This window comes from Sander vitreus, chromosome 5 (genome assembly GCF_031162955.1).
Source record: "Sander vitreus isolate 19-12246 chromosome 5, sanVit1, whole genome shotgun sequence".
Classification (NCBI taxonomy): domain Eukaryota; kingdom Metazoa; phylum Chordata; class Actinopteri; order Perciformes; family Percidae; genus Sander; species Sander vitreus.
The window spans coordinates 22767264-22790692 of NC_135859.1; the positions used below are offsets into that span (position 1 = coordinate 22767264).

Here is a 23429-nt window from a genome sequence, read left to right on the forward strand (position 1 = left end):
TGATACCTAGACTAAAAAACACATTTGAGTTTTGACCTTTAAGTCTGTAAAACTGTTTAAATATGTGTGTGCTATTACCTCTCTTTCCAACCACTGGTAGAGCTGGCAACGTAGCTTCCCTCCATCCAGTTCATACCCTGTCGACAGCGTCCGGAGCTCATTGGTCATAATCTTCAAGCAGGCAGTAAACTTGAGCTGGGCTGCCAAGGTGTCATTAGATGGAGCCAGGAAGTCATTGCGGTCTTCACTGTCCTCTCTCGTCACTGTCTCCATTAATGGCGACATGGCATCCTGTGCGTCCTGGAACACACTGCTGCTATCTGCACTTCTACCACTCTTAACATTTTTATTTTCTTCTTCATCATCATCATCATCTTCATCATCTTCTTTGTCAACATCCCACTTCAGCTCCAGGGACTCGTCTGGATGTGTCAGTGAAGGCTGGCTCCAGTCAAAACTTAACACTGAATCTGACTGGCTGTTGGATAAGCTGTTTGCGTCTGACTCGTAGCCGTTTAGAGCCGGCTGAGACCAATCCGGCTCCAATGTTTGTCCATTCTTGCTGCCAACACTGAGTTCGGCAGCGGTGCCAGTATCTTCCTGGTTGGGGAGTTTAGAATGCTTGCGGACTTTTGGCATCTTGGAGAGGACTTCAAGTGCTAGCATGGGGCAGCCAGCTTGCAGGTGTGCGTATGCAGCTGTGAAAAACAGCTTCCTCTCCTCCAGGCTAATGGAGTCAGCCCTGCGACCCTCAGCGGTCAGTCCAACTTTAGCCTTGTCTGAAGAACCAAAATGGCGGCGAAGGAGGAGTGGGTGGGTACGAAGGTAGGTGTAAAAGTTGAAAACCTCAGGATTACATGCAGACACAGAAGAGGAACCTGTCATAGATGCAAAGAGACAGACATTTTAATTTTATGTGTGTCGGTGGCAACAACCAGCTACCTTTACTGCTTTGACCACAGTACCTGCAAAGGACAAGCTGTATTAATGAATCAGACAACGAAACGGAGCTATAGCTAGCCTAACTGAATCTTTGATGAACTTCTAAACAAACTCAGGTATGGAGCTATGTGACCACTTAAACACTGTGGGGATGTCACGAGAACCGGTGCTTCGCTACCAAATCAGTACCAAGTCGGTACCAACATTCTTAAAACGTGACAGTACTCGTTTTTCTGCAGTAGCGTAGGTATCATTGGTAACAAAGGTACTGAAGTTACAATTATTCTGGATCTGATGGGGGCAGCATATACGCGCAAGTGTTTTAGTCGGTCCACAAGTGGTAAAGAAGAACGCCTACAAGCACACGGGAAAAACTACAGAAATGTAGTCTAATATGGAAATACTTCGCATTCAAGGCGGATGAAAATGAACATATAATTGATGCTCTAAAGCCGGGGTGCAAACGATGCCATCGTTCATTTAAAACACAGGGAGGAAACCCCTCGAATTTGGCAAAGGTGAGTGAGTTTCAAGTCATATTAACATCATATTCAAACTGTACAACGTCATATCCTTATCCTAAATCACAGGCCCTATGTTTGTTTGAAGCAGCTGGCATTGTTGCCGTGAAACCAGCTAACGTTATGCTCAATGTAATGTTTGCGATAGCCAGTAATTTGTTAACGACGCTAATGCATTGCAACGTTATACACTACCTCCATGCATCGCCATTCAGCCGGTGTCCTGTCAGCAAAATGTAGCCTAATGTCATTGGATTAAATAATTATTTAAATGGTAATGGTTTTAATAAATCTTTTCAGCCTGCCACCATGTCAGTGAATTTAAACTTATGCTTGCATTAATAATATAAGGTGTGTGTGCGTGTTTATGAGTGTAGCTTAGCACCTGTATCCCCCACTGTTATTAGTCATTGTCAGACAGTATGTCTAATAACTAAAATATCTCTCGCTTTTTGTATGTACAAATGTTTAAATAAAAGGAATTCATGTTTAAGTATTATTGTTTTGTTTTTTGTTTTACACACCGTGGTATCGACTTCGGTATCGAGTATCGAGTACTTTTGGTGGTATTGGTACCGACTACTAGATTTTTGGTATCGTGACATCCCTAATACACTGACAAACTGCATTCTGCGGTCAACTAAAGGCGGAGTGGAGTTGCGAGTTCATTTTATTGAGAGCGGCGGCTGGACAAAAAGGCAATGTATTAAGTTTACTTCTTTTCATCCAGGTGTAAATAATACCAAAGAGCCGGTCAGACTTCTCTGTAAGCACATTAAATGTGCTTTGAGAACATCATTTATGAAACACATAGCACAGAAATGTTAATCTGGTACTGGTTTGACTCTTAGGTCAATGTGAGGCTCATATTAAGTTCAGTTCTTCATCTATTCATAATTCAAGCGTTGTATATTTTCTTCAATGAAATGGTCTTCTGTGTCCAGTATACTGCAATTACTTGTGCAATTTCACATACTAAAAAGGGCTAAAAATAGTCGCAAAGCTGAGCCATTTTGTGAAAGCAGCGGATTCAACATCACAGTGTCAAAGCACAATCTGCAGCACTTACAGTACAGTCTAGCCCACTGTTTTTACCTGCAATGCTGCATTTGACAGGCCTGAAACACAGTATTGAGATATTTTAAAGGCCTCTGACAGTACACACTATATACACAATGTCAGATTCTGGCTAAATGGTGTTTTTTCATTCATAAATACAATGTATTTTGAAACAAAGATTCTCAGGGTATTATAAAAAGTGTGGTGGGATATACAACAAATACTATTAAAAAAAATATGGGAAAGGTTTAGCAAAAATTATATAAATTGTTTTGTATAAAAAAAAACACAAGAATAGATTTATTTTTGGAAAAAACATTACTAATATTTATCAATACAAAGTATTGCTATGAATGACCAACACTTAAATCATTAGAATACATTGGCAATACCAGCAATCAAAACATGGGGCACATATATACATTTTGTCTAAATAAGGTTTTGTTTTCTTGTATACTTTAGTACAATTGATATATGCATAAAAATGTGGGAATGACTACAAAGATGTACATGGTCATGATCTGAAAATTTGGCAACCCACAATATGGTAGTGGACTTGCTCCTACTGAATATTTCAAATAAGTAAAAGTAAAAAAATTCTGTAGGTTATCAATTTAGTGTAAAAATAAATGTTTACAGTAGCAAACTGTACCATCTTAATTTTACATTTGCATTGAAGTAAAGATAAGCAGACTTACCAGCGTCACATTTGCTCTCAGTGGACCCAGAGCTGGTGCTGTTCACAGGTTGCTCAAGTAGAGTGTCCAAGGCTCTGCTGTAGTCCTCCAGGACCCAGTGAGCCATGCTCCGCAGGAACGGGTCTTTGTGGGCTTGAATCTGACATATACAGAGATTTACAATGGCTTATTCTGGATGCTGCAGTGTATTAATTAACAAATGCTGGAGAGTCAAACAACACTAGGTAGTTTAAGTAAATAGTGAAAATGTCCAGGGTAAAAACATTAGCTTGTACACAAACTCTGCACCTGTTTGTCTTGTCCCAGAACATGTCTCTGGAGGATCTTTTTGTAGGTGGATGCCATTTCAAACTCAGACTCATACAATCTGGAGATCACCAGGGCAAGCTGTAAGTCCTGCATTTTCTCTAAACACACCTGGAGGAGGAAATAAAACAAGATATCATAGTCGGTTCTCATTTTAAAATAGTTTCTGAGCTATTGGCACAGGCCTAAATGGGGTGTGATAAGACAAGATGATGACATAATGATTTTCAATAGTTACAGCTTTCTTGTTTATCTGTTGAAAAAGGAAAGGAAATAACCAAATGATTGTAAAGATTTACAGAGAATATGTTTACAGCATTTACTAACTCGGACGTTTTGGGACCAATTGGTGGAATTGCTGTGGACGAAATTACGTTTAACCATGTATCTAGCTAACTTAAATAGCTCACGTTACTGTATTGTGTGAACACTTAACTTTAGTTAATTGTATATGGTGTTTTCTTTTGCGGGGTGCAATGTTCCATCAAAACAAGTTCTTTCCCTAGAGCATTTTGCAGATGCACCGTTGCTGTGTCCGGAGCTTAGCGCCGCCCAAGATGATTGTGATTGGTTAAAGAAATGCAAACAACCCAGAGCGTTTTTTTCTCCTATTCTGGAATGCATCAGTGGTAAAGCCAGACCTTACTCCGCAGCGCTATAGAGATAGGTCTGGCAATGCAAGACCAGTGAATAGTTGAAGTTGCTGAAGGTGTGAGGTGCATTTCAATGAGACTACCTTCTAGCCAGAGAGACTAAACAAAGTCAATTATAGCCCTTTGCCGGGGCGACACTCATTTCCATAAAATGCATAAAGATGAAATAATGATACTCATTGCTTCAGGGACTGTCTAAACAGAAATAACCTTGATGAATAAAGTTAAGCAAACAAGATGACCAGAAGCACCCCTCTTGATATGTGAGCAAAATGATGGAGAGCTGTGCGTTTTTGCGGCTTAACCTACTTAACCCTAATAAATGGCAGAAATACTAATGCCAGTATAATTTTTCAAACAGCAACAGCCATTCCAACAACCATGCATAAAATAGGCACTGCCCTTAACTATGAATTGTTAAAAAAAAGGGAATGCATACAATACTACAGACATTTTATTAAAGAAACTGAGCTGCACTTGACATTACTCATAATAAAAGGTAAGATTTAGCAGGCTGACAAGTGGCCCTTGCAGTTGAAGGAACAAGTGCTTCTTGCAAACAGTGTGTCATGTCTATTTTCAACTTGCCTCCACAGCATCCTTGAGGGAGCCGGCTAGAAGGAAAAAGGCTGCAGAATGCTGGAACCGCTGCTTTCCCAACAGCGAAAACGCATTTTTCAGTGCTGCTTTCCTCCAACGGTCCTCACTGAAGTTGTTGCGGAAAAACTCTGTCATTTTAGCATTGTTCTGGGACCTGGTGAGAAATACGTTATGGATTCAAGACAACAATACTTGTGTCACAGATCTTCAGTAATCTGACAGAACCTATTTTGGTTAAGGGTAGGGAACACATCATTATGATGACTGCATTTATATTTTATATGCAAAATGATGTCAGTTTTGCCTACCTGTACAATCCCCAGACCACTGCCTTCTTTTTCAGTGCGAGATAAAATATGGCTGCATCCAGAGGATCATTGTTTCTCTGTAAAGAAGTCTTGGCAACCTGACAGAGGAAAAGAACAAAAAAACATTGAGCTCCTCCTCAGCCTTTACAGTTTTACCCACAGAACAAGTTATAGCTTTATGTGTCATTTCAGGGAGTGGCTCAGTTATAGTGCTGTGTTTTATAGCAACCTCTGCAACATTTTGCTTTCACCTACCTGACAGCATGTCATTTATAAATGAGGCAATCAATATGAAGTACACAGGGCTAACACACTAATGGCCAACCCTTCAAAGCCGTTATGTGTAGACCTTCTATGTCATTATAGCATCTTTAAAATGATTTTGTGCAGTTGTGTTGTGAGAAAAAAGGAGACAATCTTGATGTGTTGCTTAGGGTCAGACCAACAGTACAAAACAAAAAGTTAATTCATTTACTACCGATTAAGATGAAGAAAAGCAACAAATCCTTACATGAGAGAAGCTAGAAGTAAAAATATGTTTGGCATTTTTCCAATCAATCACTTATCAAAACAGACGCCGTTTGATTTTCTGTGGATCGACTTCTCAACTGTAGTTTCACATATGTAGAAAAGCACTTCATATGAATAACTAGACACTGAATTAGCTCAACAATTCAATTTGATGAATAAAACAAAACTACAATATCTAACAAGAATGCAAACTGAATGTTAAACTAAACTCCACAGAGATTTCCTTTTCATATACTGTATACCTCCTTTTTTACTCTAATTTGATACTGACCGAACAATCTGCAAATGTGTACATCAAATCATCAAACAATTTATTTAGCCTCCTCACCTTCTCAATACACCTGCGCAGCTTGTTGGTGCTGCGCAGCCACCAGCCAACACCCATTGAGCGCAGCTCAGGCCAGGTGGGCTCTCCCTTCTGTAGGGCAGGCAGCATGTTCAGCAGCTCCTCCTCAGCCTCAGAGTGGAAGGCCCAGGCATAATGACATGTTGACAGGCCTGGAGAGAGAGAAAAAAAGACGTGGAAAATGGGGAATGTTCTGTATTTCATAGGGAGAATACCAACACTGTGTAGTGAGTTAAAGCAGGAGCACAGTCGGTTCCATATATTTAAAGCAGTGAGTGGCCTCTTCCAGCTACAGGGTTGTACTGCTGGCCACTTAGAGGAGTTTTATAGGAGCATACATAGATTAAGTGCTTTGCTCAAGGGTATCTGTACTGCAATAGTTAAGAATGATGAATAGTCTTCATCCTGGCTGGCTTGTTTACTTCTCTCACTGAGACTTTTACTGTCAAACATTTACAATTGAGACCACCAGTAATATTCTCTCTTTCTAGCTTTAGAGGTCTTTGTAGAGTTACTGATACCTAGGTGGGCACTGGAGCTATATCTAAAAGGAGTGCAGGGAGACAGCTCTTTAGGCAGCAAGCTGGAAACTTAAGTCATATTAAATCTCGCAAGACCATACAGGTGAAAATATAATTAAGGCCTTTTGAACAGTGTGTGCTAATTTTAAGGGAAATCAATTTAGGAGTTGTTAGATTACATTTATTGTCAATGAGGCCCTGTACAGTGTGTTGAATGCTACAGTCTTTGTCTGCTCATTTGTGCCAGCTATAAAATTCCCCCACTGAAAACCTTTGAAAACTACTAGCCTGTCCAGGGACTCCTTATGAAATGTAGCTATTGAGCTAACTCTGGGACAGTCAATGACTGTGCATTGTCCCTGTTAAATGAACGAAAAAATAAATGACCCACTGTACCTTGCCGTAGCAGCTGTGCTCGATGTGCTGGAGGCAGGGAGGTAGAGAGGAAGGTGTGGAGTCTGACGGCCAGCAAGAACTTTAGACCACACTCATCCAGTGTCTCTCCACCTGGTAGATCAATGACAGACATGATGTTTGGAATGGAGCACTTAATTTCTATCCATTTGAAGAACTCTTATTTTATTTTCCTGCAGTACCTTTGCTCTTGCCCTGGCTGTCCTTGAGGTCTGTGCTTGTGGTAGCGATGGTGTCGGCCAGTGCCATAAGAGACATCTGCTCCATACGGGTTAAGCCCGGCAAACTGGAATGAAGAAGATGACTGGACAGAACCTGGGCATGCTCTGGACCAAAGAATGTCGGACTGTACTGGGACAGGTCAATTACCTGCAGACAGGGAAGAAGACGTGTGTAGAATGTTTAAAATAAAGTGTAAAATAATTGTATGGCATTTCTTCTTTTTCAATACATAATAGAGAGAGGCCATGGCTGGAATCAAACTCACAACAGCTTTGTGTGTGTGTGTGTGTGTGTGTGTGTGTGTGTGTGTGTGTGTGTGTGTGTGTGTGTGTGTGTGTGTGTGTGTGTGTGTGTTGCCTCATCCTTGCCCATCCCAACAGTATCTAGAGACTTAGCCAACACAAGGCTAGATTTTTGATGCATTTGCTTTGGACATCATGGGCTTTCAAGGCAGCAATATATCTAAAATGAACCACGACATACACAATTATGCATGTCAAAGCTTCACACCGGAATACCAAAAGAGGCCAAATGTTGCTGTCCACTCTCATTTATATAAAAAAATGTATTTTAACCAAGCACAAGCCAACAGAAACCGACCTTGTTCCCAGTTTCCTCTTGATCGTCTTCCAGAGGGTCCAGGTCTGCAACGCTGGGTGTATGAAACAGCTCATCATAAACATCAGTGTGACTGGAACCATGCCCACTATCTCCACTCACACTGCCCACTTTATCTGTAGGGAGACACAAGACAGAGCTAAATTACACAAGACATGCATTTCATAAGAGATATGCAGAAATAATCCCATCCTGCTGGGGAGCCAGCAGATTCAATTAAATTACAAAAGAGCATGACTTTCTCTTTCTGCTTTCATTCTTCTCACTTTGCATCCCCAGAGATACAATGAGGAAAAACTAGAAGACCAAAGAGTAGGATATTATTCTCAGTCTTACACCTTGAGGTAGGATGGCTAACGGTTTCTTTCCAACTGTAAATACTGTTTCCCTGATTTTGTATGTGTACATGCTTAATTTTTTAATTAAAACAATTAAACAACAATAAACAAACAAGAAAATACCTAAGGTAATGCCTTTGTAGCCACAGTGCAGAGTACAGTTCTTCCAAGTGTAATACATTTTGACTTGTTATAAGGTTTTATATATTCAAATTACAGCAAGTAAACATCCTTTATCTAATTTTTGCTTGGCTGATTGTCATTTTCCAACTTTATATTTTATGAATGTTGTCATATTTTCAGCTCTTTGCTTTATATGGTCGATGTTAAGTACTACTGAAATGAAGTTTCTATTATTCTATTCGTTACTGAATATTATTATTATAAAACCACATGTTGTATACCCACCAGGTTTTGGTGATGTATCCTCATCGGCTGCAAGAAGGGCGTACAGAGGCAGGGGAGGGATGGAGCTTATCTCTGTGTAGTCAGGGGTGGAGTTCTCTGCTTTGCTGAACATCTTCCGATCCCTGGCTGTGCTGCCTCCGGCGCTGATAGTTTGAGAACGCACACGTTTCTCAGGATTGGTGCTACTGTCTTTAAGTGTGACAATTTCTCCAGCAATGCATTTCACCAGGTGGGAGAGGATGGCTTTGGCACGGTGAACCTTAACATAGACAAATTATGTTACACATTTTCATTTCAAATATCACAACAAATATCAATGTTCTGGCTAATTTAATTCTGTTTAAATGTATTGGTCTGCTTTACTTCAGCTTCAAACCTTATACTAATGAAATTATATTAACTGACCGTCACAGCAACCGGAGAAGGTGCTTAAATAAAAGAAAATATGAAGTATTATAGACAGTAATTAAGTAATTTCTTTAACTTACTTTCCCTAGATCCATAAGCTCCAATAAATGTACAGGGTGGTACTGGGGCAGAGTGGGAAAGAGTTGGTGAGCTGCTTCAAAAAGCCCAGAATCTTCCATCTCTACAGGCAGGTCATACGCTGTTCTCTTCCCACTGAGTTTCTGAGCCAGGCTCATCATCGATCTTGTCAGGGCCTTTTTGGGAGGGGCCAGTGAAGACATGGGTGCCCCAGAGCTGAGCCCCTCCTCCTGGCTCTGTCTGACGGCTGAGATTATGGAGGAGACACTGCTGCTGATGTCTGTGTCTTGGACAATCGCAGCATTGTGTTTGGATGGTGCTGGGGGCTGCCACTGGGAGTAGACGTGCATCTCACAGTCCATGCCTACTACCAAGATGCCATCTCTTACCCAGGAGAGGGAGACTGGAATAGGTAATGAGCCTTCAACAGAGGAGACCAGATCAACGGATCGAAGCAGAACCAGGCGAGACAAGCTCTGGTCTCTACTGGCATCAGATGTCAAACCGAGTTCTGGAGGCTTCCCAGACAGACGACCGTACATATAAATCTTTGTCCCAATACCAACAGTCAGAACATGTGACCCATCTTCTTGGGAGACCCAGTCCAAATGTACCAGGCTCTTACTAGTAGAACCAGGACAGTCCTCCTCGTTAGGTATAGGGAAGTCCATGTTACCTGGAATATTGGCACTTCCAGTTGTGGGATCTGTGCTGTCCAGAACGATAGTCTGCTCTAGAATCCACTGCGAACCACCAGTGGACTCACACTGGAAGATGCCAATGTGGACCAATGGCTCTCTAGTGTTTGCTGGGTTGGGGCTGGGAGTGAGATTTGGGCTACACTGTACAGTTAGGGTTGGGGACAGGTGGGTGTTGGTGTTGGACTGCACATATGGGAGGGAAGCCAGCGTAAGAGGAGAAGTCAACAATCCATGAGAGTTCAGATAGGGTGTCGAGCTCAGAGGAGTGTTTGGCATCTGCCTGTAGGCAACTGCAATGCGTCCAGAGTGACAACAGCTGACCTCTATAGGACGACCTTGCACTCTTACTGCGCTGCTGTTGGGAAGTCTCTCCTCCACCAGCAGAGGCCACTCCTCCCACTGGTATACCAAATTGTCCATAATGGAAGGCTCTGACGCCATGACATTGCACCTCCAGAACCGCACCTTTTTATCAGAACAGGAAGTAGCAAGGAGGTAAGGCACACGATCAGCTGGCAGAGAACATGACGCACTCAGGTGACCTAGGAAGAGAGTTGAGAATACACTATTAGGCAAGGAAGTTTTTCCTCTTAATTCTAAAATGTAATACCTTTTTTTTTTTTTTTTTTTGACTTTAATTTCTGTGAATTGATTTTAAGATTTTGATTAATTTTCAAAAAGGTTTAATTTGGGGATGCACCAAATACAGATTTTTGGGGTTCGGCCGAATACCGAATCCACTGGTTAAGATTCTGCCGAATCTGAAACCGAATACCGAATCCTACTCCCATCCTCAGTCCATTAACACAGTAAACACATGATGATGTTTAATGAAGTAAACAACGTCGCACAGCTGCTAAAATGGTTAAATGTAACAACATAATATTGAATTCACACGCTCTTTTCACATCGTAGGATAGCACATCGCTATCGCCAGATGAGTGACAATTTTGTTTGGTTGTCGTCTAGGATGGGAAACAAGGGTTAAAAACGCTGGTGTACTTGTTGAAAATCACCATTCATTTTATGTAGAATTTGAAAAACCTTTTTTTCACGCTGACAATGAAATTTGTTGAAAAAAATATCCCTATGTTTGTCAGTTTTTATTTTTCATTCCTATGTTAACAGAAGCGGGTAGTTCTTCCTTAGTCAATAAAGAAATGAAGGAATTTCAATCAATGTTTTTAATCATTGATATAATAATGGTGTCGGTAAATACCTCAGTGGCTGTTTCTTTATCTGTGCTCTGCTATTAGACTGGCATACTTGCACCCTGTTTTAATTCCATTCCATTACAATAAAGTTTAATTGCAAAGAGAAATGTAATTATCACTACTATAATTAATAAAAACACTGCAGCTACTACTATCAATATTGCCCTTTTTCATACTTAGAATGCCTTGTGTTGTGTTTAGGGACTGTGTGCTTGTCCTACACGCTGCATTTCACTACCAGAGGAAGTTCATAGACTTATGTCATTTGTGTGCGAGTGTGTGTCCTCATTGTCCCTCACCTGATGAAGGTGTAACACTGATGGCTTCCACTCCTTCTGGCAGAGCCATCTCTTGGCTGTACAGCCTGTGTGTTGTGAGGCTGAGGCGACAGGCACTCTGCAGATTGGAAGTGCAGGGTTTACTCTTCTGAGTTACTGGAGATCTGAACGTGTCAAAGCTCAAAGTAGAGCTGTTCATAGGAGAAGCTGTGGTGGTATCGTTCTCCGTCGTGGTTTCTTCTGTGATGACAAGAGGAGGAAAATATTGTTCAGAAAAGCTAAGGTCAAAACCCTCCCAAATTATTTGTTTTTATACATTACTTTTATGTTCAAAGTACCCACCCATGGTGATAGGTTGAGCAGCAAGATGGAGATGCCACATGTGGAGGAGCGAGCGACCTGTCGGGGTCAATTCGACCACCACAAGGAAAAACCGTGCCGAGAAAGCCGCCTTGCTTGAGGCTGCTGCAGGGAAAACACAGACACAAAGAGATTATTAATAACCAGTGCCACTATTAATATGTTTTAAGGTGGTGCAAATGTTTGGTATTAAACCTTAAAAATAGTAAGTATTTAGAAAAAGTGATTTTGTGTAGACCTGTGTGAAGAAAATCTGGAGTTCCCTGTGTGCTTTCTGTTCTCTCACTGCCGAGGATCAGATCCTCCTCAAAAACATGTAGGAGTTGGGTCTGCTTCCCCTGCTGTAGAGAACAACAGCAGGTATTATCAAACTACATCAGATATAGACACTTAACATGCTTCATCCACTGTGGAGCAAGTACGCAGATTCACTGACACAAATTAGTGTTACACAAACACCCATTAATGAAAACTGCAAGTGAGAGAGGGGATGAAAGAAGTTTTGCTCTGCGCCTGTTTTTATCTTGTCATAGCTGAGATCAAGTCTGCGGCAGACTGTTTTATGCTACCAATGGTGTAGGATTAAACTTTGGTTTTTAAATATATTACAGTTTATATATCCTTTATTTCAGGGGAGAGGTTTCTGTTGATATCCTTCTTATCCAAGATGTTTACGGTGGTATCTCTACGGTTAGACAGACAATGATCAGAAAGAGAGAAAGTAAGGAAAAACACTCAATTTCTCTTTATGTATACTTACAAAGTCAGTAATGGAATCCAACTCTATAATACACCCTGGTTTTGCTGTGGATTGCTGACTGATGATGTTGAACACCTCCCCAACATATTTCTAAAGAGAAACAAACAACATTTTCACATTATTTGGGCATTAGTATTTATTATATAGTCAGAACATTTGATTAGTGTGCCAATTGTGCTTCAAAAAAATGAGAAAAATATAGCTTATCTGTGCTGAAGAAAACAATGAGCTGTTTATATGCAATGCAAGATTACTTTTTTTTTTTAAATAATAAAATAATAAATTTTATTTATATAGCGCTTTACATGGTACTCAAAGACACTTTACAGTAAAACCAGCACATATAGCACATTAAAAACATAAGCAATAAAACCAACACATAAAACAAGCATATTAAAAGCAATTAAAAACAATAAAACCAGTAACTATCAGGTGAGAAATGTAAGACTATTGTATGTGGAAAGCTAATCTGAAGAGGTGTGTTTTAATTAGTGTTTTGAATGTGTCCAGGTCAGTACAGTCAGTACCGACCAAGTAGTTACAGGAACGTAGTTATAGGAACAGTCCACTTCTGAACAGTTCTACCAACTACTCTCCCCCAAAACCGGTTTTCTATTTGCATTCACACTGGCCAAGTGGCCATAGGAACTGACCTTTTGTTATTATAATCACAGCCATCTAACCACCACTATAGGGGCTTTCTGACCGGAGGGATTTTTGCAGTTCTTAGAACTAAATGCTCCTAGAACACTTTTTTTCGTCGTGTTCCGACAGGAACATTTTGGGGATTTTTAAGTTCCTCTGGCCACAGTAGCGTACTTTTTTAGCTCCTACTCCAGAGCACGGTCTTTTCCCTTTTCCTAGGTGTACTTGATTGGTCGAACTTATAAGTCACGCCCACTGCCAACTCAGAACTTGCAGTCAGAGCAACAATCAACAACGGGACATTTTTAACAATTTTCACCATCTTATTCATCATTAAATTTACTTCTGACAACGTTTTAGGCGAGAAATTAACTGTCTAGATTTCGAATATAGGCAGTCTTGTGAAAATTGATGCCAAATTGACAATTTGCTTCAAAGTTTTCGGAGTTGAGAACCTCCATCAAGTGAGGCGACAGCCAGCAAGCGCCTGCCCCGGCCTCTAGCTCATCGCTCAGCCAGTCTTGCTCAGACACCTCGCTGTGAGCTGGAGGTCTCTCAGACCGCTCTCGTAAATAAGAGGCTTTTATTTCACCGTTGACAGTTCGTTTGTTTAAATATCACAACACATGTCCATCATAAGATTAACGGGAACCTGTGGTTAATTGTCTTTTTGGAGTTAAACTCCACAAGCGTGTCCTGCGGCTCGCCGGCCGTCACACACACACACACACACATCCACAGCGCAGCAGCAGGCAGAGGCGGGGTCTGTTCCGAGTATAATAAAGCCCCGTCTGTGTTGAGCAAAACATTACGTGAATAACTACGAGAATGGACGGAATGCGAAACTCGGAAAAGTGGACTGATGTGGAGGTGCAGGCACTGCTGGCCATGTACGGCCTCCTCCATGCTGCTTTGTTGTGGTATGTGGCACTAAGGTCTAGTGACGATGCTATAAAGACCGTTGCGTCACTCCCTTACCCCTCCTACCAGTCCCTACGGCCACTTGGCCAGTGGCCCTGTTCTTAGAACTGCTTAGAAGTGTACTTTTCCTCTAAAAAGTACAAGTACTATCCGGTCGGAAAGCACCTTATGCGGAAAAGGGAAAAGACCCTGCCCTGAAGTAGGAGGAACTTAATAATCCCCAAATTGGTCCAGTCGGAACACGAGAAAAAAAAGGGTTCTAAGAACGTTATGTTCTAGGAACTGCAAAAATCCCTCCCCCCTTTTTCTACCAAGTCATCCAAGGCTGACACTAATGAAATGGCAAGAACGCAAATTAACAACTTATTATCTCACTGATTTTGTAAGGGTCCAAGGGGAAACAGTGATGTGTTATTGAAATGCTCACTATATCCTGCAGAGTTTGAAAATCCAGTACAATGACTTACTGATATCTCAGGATTGGAGAGCTCACTCAGGAGTTTCTTAGCTTCAATAACAGCCTGATACAGCCTGAGTGAGTGGCCGTCACTTGCCACGAAGCAGGCGCTGGGAGAATTACAGTACACACCTAAAGAGAGAAAGACAGTTTTTCCAAATAAACACAAAAACAGACAAAACATATATGTTCTATATACAGAACACTGTGGTACAGTACATTTAACAAAAAAGCAAATCATAGACTCCTCTTATAAATTCATATAGACCAGTGGTTCCCAAAGAGGGGTCTGGGGAACACAAGGGGTCATTGAGGGGGTTCCAGTGGGTCCCCAGCACAAGGGGAATTATTTGTACTATAATTCCATCCACTAAATAACATAATGACAGAATGTACTATACAATTATTTTTGGTCATGGGTTTCTTACACTTTCTGTAATAAAACATCTAAAAAGGAGAAAATGTATTAGATGGCAGCCCCTGGGATGAAATCTCATCAAATGGGGGTCCGTGGTCTAATTTGTGTTAGTTTAGGGGTCCTTGACGTGAAAAAGTTTGGGAACCACCGATATAGACTATGCACACTTTGGCAACTATTTCTTTTGTGGGATACTATTTGGAACTTTCATGGATTTTATAGAGTTTTAATGAGTCCTTTTCACAGGAAGTATTTATTTATATACAAAGGAGCTAAAAATGTACTCAAAAAACTTGGGGGTTTTTATGTCCCAAAGCCAGTCTCATTTGGTCATGTTATTCAAAAAAAGATAACTGCATTTACTTTAAATGACTAAACCAAAATAACCTAAAAGGAATTCTGGAAATGAAGCTGTGCTGACTAAAATGGCTGATTGCTGAGTACTCTATTATGTGCTGCTTTAACAATCTTCAAACAATAACTTTTATACAATAAACAACTATTTTCTCACCTAAACAGCTGCTAGGAATGAGTGTGGGCAGCCAGGCTACATTAGCAAATGCTGATGAATGCAGAGAATTGATTCGAGCTAGCTCGGAGACCCCGCCTGACAAAGACAGTGGGCCGACAGGGTCCACTCTCCATAAAATCAGCTCACTGTAGATCGCATTGGGATCCTGGGAAACTACACCCAGGGACACCCGACTGGGCCGTGACCCTTGAGGCAGCGATGTCGGATGAGAGAAACCAGAGGAGTAGGGGTCCGGAGGAGCCAGGATGCTGTCTGCCTCAGGCGTCCTCAGGGCGTTGTGGTGTGAAGTGGTGAGGAGGAGAGGGAGTAATGAGTGACAGGCCAGGTCATTAAGGTGGAAGCGGTGGCCACAGTACCGTGACTTGTGCGAGACGCTAAGCACGGTGGAGAAAGCAGAGTCCTCTGCGAAGCTGACTGCCCACTGGTTCAGGGAGCCATCAGCGTGTTTAGAGATCATAAGGACGTTGGGGGTAAAAATGCTTAGTCGAAGACTACTGTTGGGTAAAGCTTTTCCTTGACCTCCGTAGCTTATAAGAGCAGTTTTGGTTTGAGGCAATGTGTTCCCCGGTGGACGCTGTCGGCCATGTTGGATAGCCAGATCCACGTTCTTGTTGCAGGCATACATAACCACACTGTGGCTCAAGGAGATTGCATCACCTGTAGGGAACGCTACTGGGATACGGGACACAAACGACACCTGAGAGAGAAATGACAAAGCAATGAAATCTAAAGCAAATGAAACTTACAGCTCTGAGTTAGTGATAACAAGGGCTCAGTCAAGTAATTCCATTTTAGCTTGAACTAATCATACATTATGGAACAGCTCAAGTTACCATGCGAATGTGGAAATGACACAGGTGGAACAGATCCTTTTTTTTTTTTTTTTTTATTAATTGAGTCACTAAGACAGTGATGGAGACTTGAGGGATAAAGCCTTCACCGTTTGCCCTTTCATATATGTAAAAAATAATAACGTTCAAAAATACTTATGCTAATAATAATAATACCAAGATCCTGTCTGTTTTATCAAATTAAAGCAGCCAGACCTATCGACCTGAATGTCAATGAATCCTGGGATTCTTTTAGCTGCTGTGGGCCTGCTGACTTACTGCGAGGTTAGTCAGCCTGCTCTCATTATTTCACCACTAATAAAAATGCATCAAGGGACTTCAGAATTTGATTTGAAGTCACACATAATTAGAATATAATTGTCTGAACGGCTGGATGAGAAGCCATTGAAATATGAGCTAGACCATTATAGCTGTCAAAATGACTCACAACCTTATTGAGAAGATAAATTAATTCTTTCCCCAAGAAGCGCCTCTTGAAATTGTGAAGACAAACAAGTCGCTTAAAAAGAGAGACCAAAGGATAGTCTGCTTCGTTAACAGTGTTACTTTTTAAATTATAAAAGTAAAAATAAAGTTTCCCATAATAACACTTCTGTGTCTCTGCATTTCTTTATCAATCGCTGAAGTGTGACCATACAAATTAGGAAAAAAAAGTGATTGTTAATATTTGTAGACAGACAAAAGACGAGGGATTAAGTTTGTTCATAAAACATCAACATATATTTAATATACATTGTTTTACATAAACCATATCAACAGTGAACGTACCTGAGCTTGTCTGAACATGCCTGGCTGGTATTCATCTAACCAGTCCACATGCCAGACTAACAGAGAGCCGTCCATGGGATGGATACTGAACAACATGTCTGCCCCTTTATTCCACTCCTCTAACAGCTCGTCCACCTGGTGCTTCACTGCTGCCAGAGGAAGCTCCACAGCCTCAGGTACTTGGGAGTTACTTGGCCTGCTACCATTGTCTTCTTCATTAAAGTTATCCTCATCTTCAGGCTCTGGAAGAGAGAGCAAATCATAGTGCCCAAATGTAAATTCGGAAGATCAGTATGGAAAACAAAGCATATTCCAATACCTGTCTAGTTTTGACAGTGTTATTCCAGATTTAAACGCACACCCCTTCAAATAAAGTGTTAACGCATAATCCAAATATTGTTCTGTACCTTCATTAGAGCACTCATTCCCTTGCTCCAGGCTGCCTCTAAGCTGCTGCAGGAAGACTTCCATAGCTAAAGTGAAATTAAGCTCTTTGTTGTTGAGCCAGTGGACAGTAAAAGGTCCTCCAGGTTCCTCATCATCTACAGCACTCAGAGAGGAGATGGAGGGCAGCAGAGGAATGTCTGTGTTAAAGACCATAAGTGATAAAGTTGTTACCATGTTTAGAAAAAGAAGGCAAAGAATAACAGAATTTACATTCCATTAGCTTAGGGGCATGCAGGACAAAGATACATCTGCTGGAGCAAATTCACTTTCCTGAATATATGTATGGTTTGAAGTATGCTAAAATATAATTCAAGCATACAAATCAATTCTACAGCCTCAAGGCTTTTATTTTTTTATTTTTTTTACAAAAGTCTCCCCTGATTCAGGTCAAATTAAACTGCCCCACACACAGGAACAAAATGACAATGCCTACATTTACTCTGAGCAGATCTCACTGAGCAGAAAAGCTAACTGGGATGTTAAATAAACAGTGTCAGGCAATCTGCAAAGTTTACACAATTTCGTGCCATAAGAAATACAGAGATGAAGCCCTCTGACCTCCAGCTGATTTTATTCAAGCAGAGCAAACTATCCGTGCAGACTCTCTGGTTTTGGAATAACTAATATGTTGCGATACTGTAGGCGTTGTACATTCTTTCCTTCTCTTTAAGAAGTACTTTGTACCATCTCATAGCTTCAAATTCTTTATTTAAATTAGGATATTTGTTTGGTGTTCAAAAAGATGCTGTAACGAGGGTCAACAGGATTATCAACTAGTTTAAGAAACTAATGTGTTTGAGTCTAACCGGTGGCAGGGTTGATGCTTGCAGCAATGTGGAAATGGCAGAGAGCGTTGGCATGGGGCATGTTGCTGCTGCTCCTCTTATGATTGTAGTGTTGGCTCTGATGGTGAGGCAGGCAGCCAGTCAGAGAGGGCTGGGGCACATCCCGATAAAAGGAGGCGTCCAATGATTCTTGAAGAGTCGACTGTGAGGAAAACATTCATTATTCAAGTTAGATTATTAATAAACAAAATGTAATGTCTTGTGACTACTAAGAGTTATTTCATGTTGAAATTCTGATTTACAAAGTGGAATGATGGTGGTAACAGAAATTAAATCATTATCTTATGAATGTAGACTGCCTTGAGTTCATCAGTGTGCTTTTTCTATAGCTGACAAATGTATGTACAAATCACAGACAATGTGATCTTGCATGCATCTCCAGAGATTTATATACTGTATACACATATATAAGTATAATATAAGTGTTTTATAGAGTGGGGCAGGGATGTAAAACTCCATGATGTAGTTCCCCGTTCCTCTTTTCAGGCTGACACAGCGATGCATGGTAAACCTGCTTTTGAACAGGTGTTTCATTTGTCTAAAACAGGGCCAGAGCTAGAGCAAAACAGGCAGAATGGAAGAGTGGCTGAGCAAGACAGAGAGGTGTGTAAAGGGAACTGAAATTAAACTTAACTTAATTTGGTACTGAGGTTATATAATTTGGGTTTTTCCTGTTGTTTCGCAGTGCAGAATCTGTAACGTGTATAGTTCTAGACTTGAGCCTTTGTGAATGCTCACGACAAGGTATTACCCTGTAACAGCAGTCAAGACAACGCATCTTAAGGTTCACGGAGATTATTTACCAAAATAATGGGTTTGAATTTCACTGATTTTATGCAGATTCTCTGGTGTAAAATGAGTACTATAACAGAAAAGGCTGCAGGTTCTCCAAGTATTATTGAGATTGGCACATCACACCCACAAAACAGTCCTTTGTTAAACATTGATAATAAATGTATGTATCAGAGTATGCATGTGCAATACTGATGTGCACAAAGCAGATACAAAACATTTGAATGGTTTATTATCTATGTAGAAAAATTTGATTGTGGTGGAAATCCCATATCACTGTCTCCTCTGGAAATTCTCAGCATCCTTATCGATACAATTTGGACTTAATCATTTCATTGATTTTGTGAGAAATCCTGTACTGTTCATCCCACCTTGAGGCATCATACTAAAATGGAGTTTAAAATGGGGCTCTCTTGGTACTTTCCATCCATTCAGTTTTAGAGGGAGAGAGTTACCTCAGACAACTGCCTTGATCATCCAGCACAGTATGTGATTTTTAATGAATAATTCCACACATGCACTCTTACAGACTCTCCTCAAGGCACAGTGGAGAAATCTGCATACCTATTTTTCCTGTAATCTCATGTGCCCTGAGCTCTGTAAGTGCCAGTGAGACCCATAACAATTGAAATGCCCATATCAAAATGGATGCAAGTATTGTATTTGAGGCCCAGCTAGACTGTCGTTAACAAAATAAGTCACTTAAAGCAGAAGACACCACCATTACAGATATAAGCTAGCAAGCAGCTAAAAAAAGAGAGAAAAACAACCATTAAAAATCAAAGCTATAATGTTGAGGTGTAGCACAGATTACAGAAAGGAGGCCAACATTCTTCACTGATGCTCATATTAAGCCCTACAAAGCTTCCAAAACCACCTTCATGTCTGATAGCCAATTAATTTTCCCTTTTAACTCCACTAAGCCTCTGTTTTTGTCTATCTTCTTTCTCAGTCTCCCTTTGCTCTTCCCTCATCTCTGCAGCACCCGATGTCCTACATTAGCAGTGGTGAAAATAAGGTAGGCTGGTCATAGCATTTGTGCCATTTATTTTGTCATTATTAGTGAAATTGTGGTGATTCTTTTTGCATTTTGAAACAAATAACTCTTTTGATTCTGACTTCTGTCAAAGTTGTGTTGGTTGTAGCAAGCATTTCTTTGGTTGTTTACCTTTTGTCAACATTTGTCAATTTTCACCTAATCATGTGCTGTGCATATATATCTACGAACTGATAATACCATTTAGAAATATTACACATATTATACATCATTATAGTACATATTTTTGAAGTTATATTTGATGTTATTTGAGTTCCTGCTCTCTCCTTGGAGAAATGTATCTAGCTGTTATTATATATTTAGTTAGATATACACTCAGTTGCCAGTTTGTTAGGTACACGCACCTATGACAAATGTGGTCAAATACAACAGCCCAGCACAAATTCTACCTTTATAAAGTTTATAATGTTCATTCTTTTCATTTTTTGAGGTGTTGATTCAATTTTATGGTCATTTTGGAAGCTACAGTTATAATGCTGTTGAATTATACTTCGTTATAATAAAGTGTTTCTAATATTTTGTCCAATCCATTTATATTAATAAGATTCATATTAATAGAGTAAATATTATAAACACCATTCAGTATAACGACCATAAAGTCAAATCAACACTTCTCTTAAACAGTTGAAACAAAAACTGAATATTAAAAGCTTCATAAAAGGAATTTGCTGCAGTTGTTTTAGACTGCATATGTTTTAGCTAGCTGTACCAAAATAAAGTGGCAACGAAGTGTATTTACTGTATTTTTAGCAAAAACTTACATTTGAGTAGCTTACTTCCTGTGCTGTTCTTCCTTGCGACTTCCCATTGCAGGCGTTTTTCCCAGAAGGACCAGCACACCTGGGTGTGTCACTGTACTGGCCAGTGTGGTTGTTATGGTAAGTAGACAGGAGGCTGTCACCCGGCAAAAGCGTCTCTGCCCAGAGGCGACACACGCTGTCCTTGCAGCAGGTGAGCAGAACATTACACACTGCACCTCTGTTAGGAGAGAGGATGGAAAGAGAAAGGGGATAAAGGAAGGATAATGGCAAGGAATTTAGGATGAAGTCTGGAGGGCACTGAACTTGTCAGTAATGTTTTTATATCTTATGCCAATATTACTATTTAACAGACGGTCAAAGGAGAAACACCTCTATAGAGATAAATTAAAGGTCAAAAAGTGAAGATTAAAAAGAGTAGTAATGACACTGGTCTGGTGACAAATAAATGACTGGATCAATCCCTTTTAATTAAAAAACATGTCACACCAGTTTATTTAAAAGAAAAAATGTTAAGACAATTGGAATATATAAACAGAGCAGGTTGCCAAATGTAGCATAAGAGACAATTCTTTATTATTGCAACTGATTATTGTCAGGCCTTCAACATAGCAGTACAACCCACTTCAATACTTCCTAAAGCCTAATTTAAAGCAGCAAATATTAAGCTTAGTGAACATTACATTGTTTTATTGTCTCATTAATTATCTCCACTGACAGGTTGAATAGAGTAACTCTTCCTAGTCATTTCCAAAGTAATACTGCTGTATGCTAAATCTGCTGTGAACTTTGTCACATTTCAGTCAGAGAAGTATTAGGAATGCTGTAACAAAGGCAAAGCGGGGCAGAACTGGGAGTATAGTGTAAGACTGTAATACTGCACAGTGGCTGACCTATTTTGAATTGGCTCCTTATAAGACTTCCTTCCTTTTCCATTCAGCCCACACAATTCTGTATATTATGTTGCTAAATAAACAGAAAGTATAACAGGTCATGCCATTATTATGCAATTGTTACCTTGTGGTTTTCTTTTTGTTCTCATTTGTGTCAGCTTAGGCCAAAATGAACCAGAAAGATAATAAATGAATCATGGCTACAGAGAGTGGGCTGTTAAATGATGCCTTGACAGTGTCCATACCGTGGCATGTACTTGCTGGTCTTCCTCCAAGAGAAACCAGTTACAGAACGGGGATGAGCCAGGTATACAAATGAAAAGGCCATCTCTCCCTGGAAACTGACACTGGGTTCTGGAGGTGTGAAGAGTTTGGAAACACCTGACTTCCACTTACTAGTGCTGTACCAGACCTTTACTAGGCAGTCATCCTGAGGAGGAGAGAATTAACAGGGATACAATTGATACCATGCTGTTGAATGTGCTATTACAAGTTAAAGCCATTAGGGTTGTAGGCCTTATCTTAAAAAAAACAAACAAAAAAAACACCATAGCCAGTACTGGTCAGTTCACCTCCTGTGCCCTGCCCTTGAGCAAGGTGCCAAACCCCCCAACTGCTCGTGGCGCCTGTCCATGGGCAGCCTCCTCAGTCGGACATCTCTACATTTAATGCATGTGTATACAGTAGGTCCGGTTTGCATGTGTGTGTGTGTATTTCAGGCCTGTATGTGCGTGTAATGTATATTATCAGAGTGAACAATTTATCTTTTCTTAACAATAAAAATATACAATGCAAACATGACTTGTGCACACTAATTTGTGTCCAAATCCTGGTAAAAGCTCGACTTACCTGTCCAGCAGTAGCAAAGAATTCCCCATCAGGAGAGAACTTCATTAAACTGACTGGAGAGGCCGTCCTTCAGCAAAAAAACAACAAGAACTCAATGCTCAAAAGGTCTGTAGTTTCAAGATACAAAATAGATAGCAAGTAATGGCATCTGAAATTAAATAATTACAAAACAAGTAAATTCAAAGTTAGATGTACTATAGTATTGGAATATCAAAAAATATTACAAAACAAATCTATATGGAGTGGGTTTTTCTAAATTGCCTATTTTACTTTGGAAAAACTCCACTCCCTTTAAAAAAAATATAGAATCACCACCTTAAAAAGGTAGCCTGCATCATGTGAAGATATTGTATTTCTCAGTTCTTACTTGCTTTGCCAGATACAGCTCCAGGCAGAATGAGAGTCTCTTATGGTCATCTTTGCCTGCTTTTCCACTTCTTCAGCCTCATCTTTCACTCCATCAACATTAGACCACAACTGGAGGCTACTAGAGCCTGTTAACAAAGTGCTGCCTGAATACACAAAAACACATCCACACTGTCAGGACCGACATGTCTTGTATCATATAATCCGTTTTTTAAAAAAAATGCAGGAAGGCATATATACTGCAGGAGCGTGTGTATATTGGTATTTTCATGTTACTTTAAGAGGGCACTGTGTATCAAAGTACCTGTGGGGTGCCAGGCCAGGTTCCGTACCATAGACTTTAATACAAATTGACCAGTCTTCTGCCATTGGCAGTTCAACTTCTGTAAAAATGTTAAAAGTAAAGACATTTAAAAAACAATTTTGTTAGAAATTGGACAGATTATGAAAAAAAATGGTATATTATATTAGTAGTTACAACTGCATAACAAGAACTAACAGTGAAGTTGCTTTCATGTAGGCCACATGTGATCAGGGCACATGGAC

The 23429-nt window shown here is 40.3% G+C and overlaps 1 protein-coding gene across 7 annotated transcripts in view; it reads right to left on the bottom strand.

Moving 5' to 3' along the window:
• dmxl1 (Dmx like 1) overlaps positions 1-23429 on the bottom strand; it is a 57409-nt gene that overhangs the window by 26072 nt on the left and 7908 nt on the right. For 4 of the 7 annotated variants that reach the window (XM_078251050.1, XM_078251047.1, XM_078251049.1 and 1 more), the window contains exons 5-29: positions 23188-23266; positions 22885-23029; positions 22518-22584; positions 21914-22098; positions 20779-20995; positions 18130-18310; positions 17284-17460; positions 16877-17118; positions 15237-15954; positions 14318-14439; positions 12285-12374; positions 11763-11865; positions 11507-11629; positions 11186-11404; positions 8974-10214; positions 8486-8744; positions 7722-7855; positions 7082-7268; positions 6882-6992; positions 5947-6116; positions 5088-5185; positions 4768-4933; positions 3509-3637; positions 3221-3359; positions 79-878 (exon numbers count right to left, since the gene is read on the bottom strand). In XM_078251050.1, coding sequence (XP_078107176.1) covers positions 79-878; positions 3221-3359; positions 3509-3637; positions 4768-4933; positions 5088-5185; positions 5947-6116; positions 6882-6992; positions 7082-7268; positions 7722-7855; positions 8486-8744; positions 8974-10214; positions 11186-11404; positions 11507-11629; positions 11763-11865; positions 12285-12374; positions 14318-14439; positions 15237-15954; positions 16877-17118; positions 17284-17460; positions 18130-18310; positions 20779-20995; positions 21914-22098; positions 22518-22584; positions 22885-23029; positions 23188-23266 — 6102 coding nt within the window. The remainder of the gene's footprint in view (positions 1-78; positions 879-3220; positions 3360-3508; positions 3638-4767; positions 4934-5087; positions 5186-5946; positions 6117-6881; positions 6993-7081; positions 7269-7721; positions 7856-8485; positions 8745-8973; positions 10215-11185; positions 11405-11506; positions 11630-11762; positions 11866-12284; positions 12375-14317; positions 14440-15236; positions 15955-16876; positions 17119-17283; positions 17461-18129; positions 18311-20778; positions 20996-21913; positions 22099-22517; positions 22585-22884; positions 23030-23187; positions 23267-23429) is intronic. The other 3 variants (XM_078251051.1, XM_078251048.1, XM_078251046.1) reach the window with 3 other exon arrangements.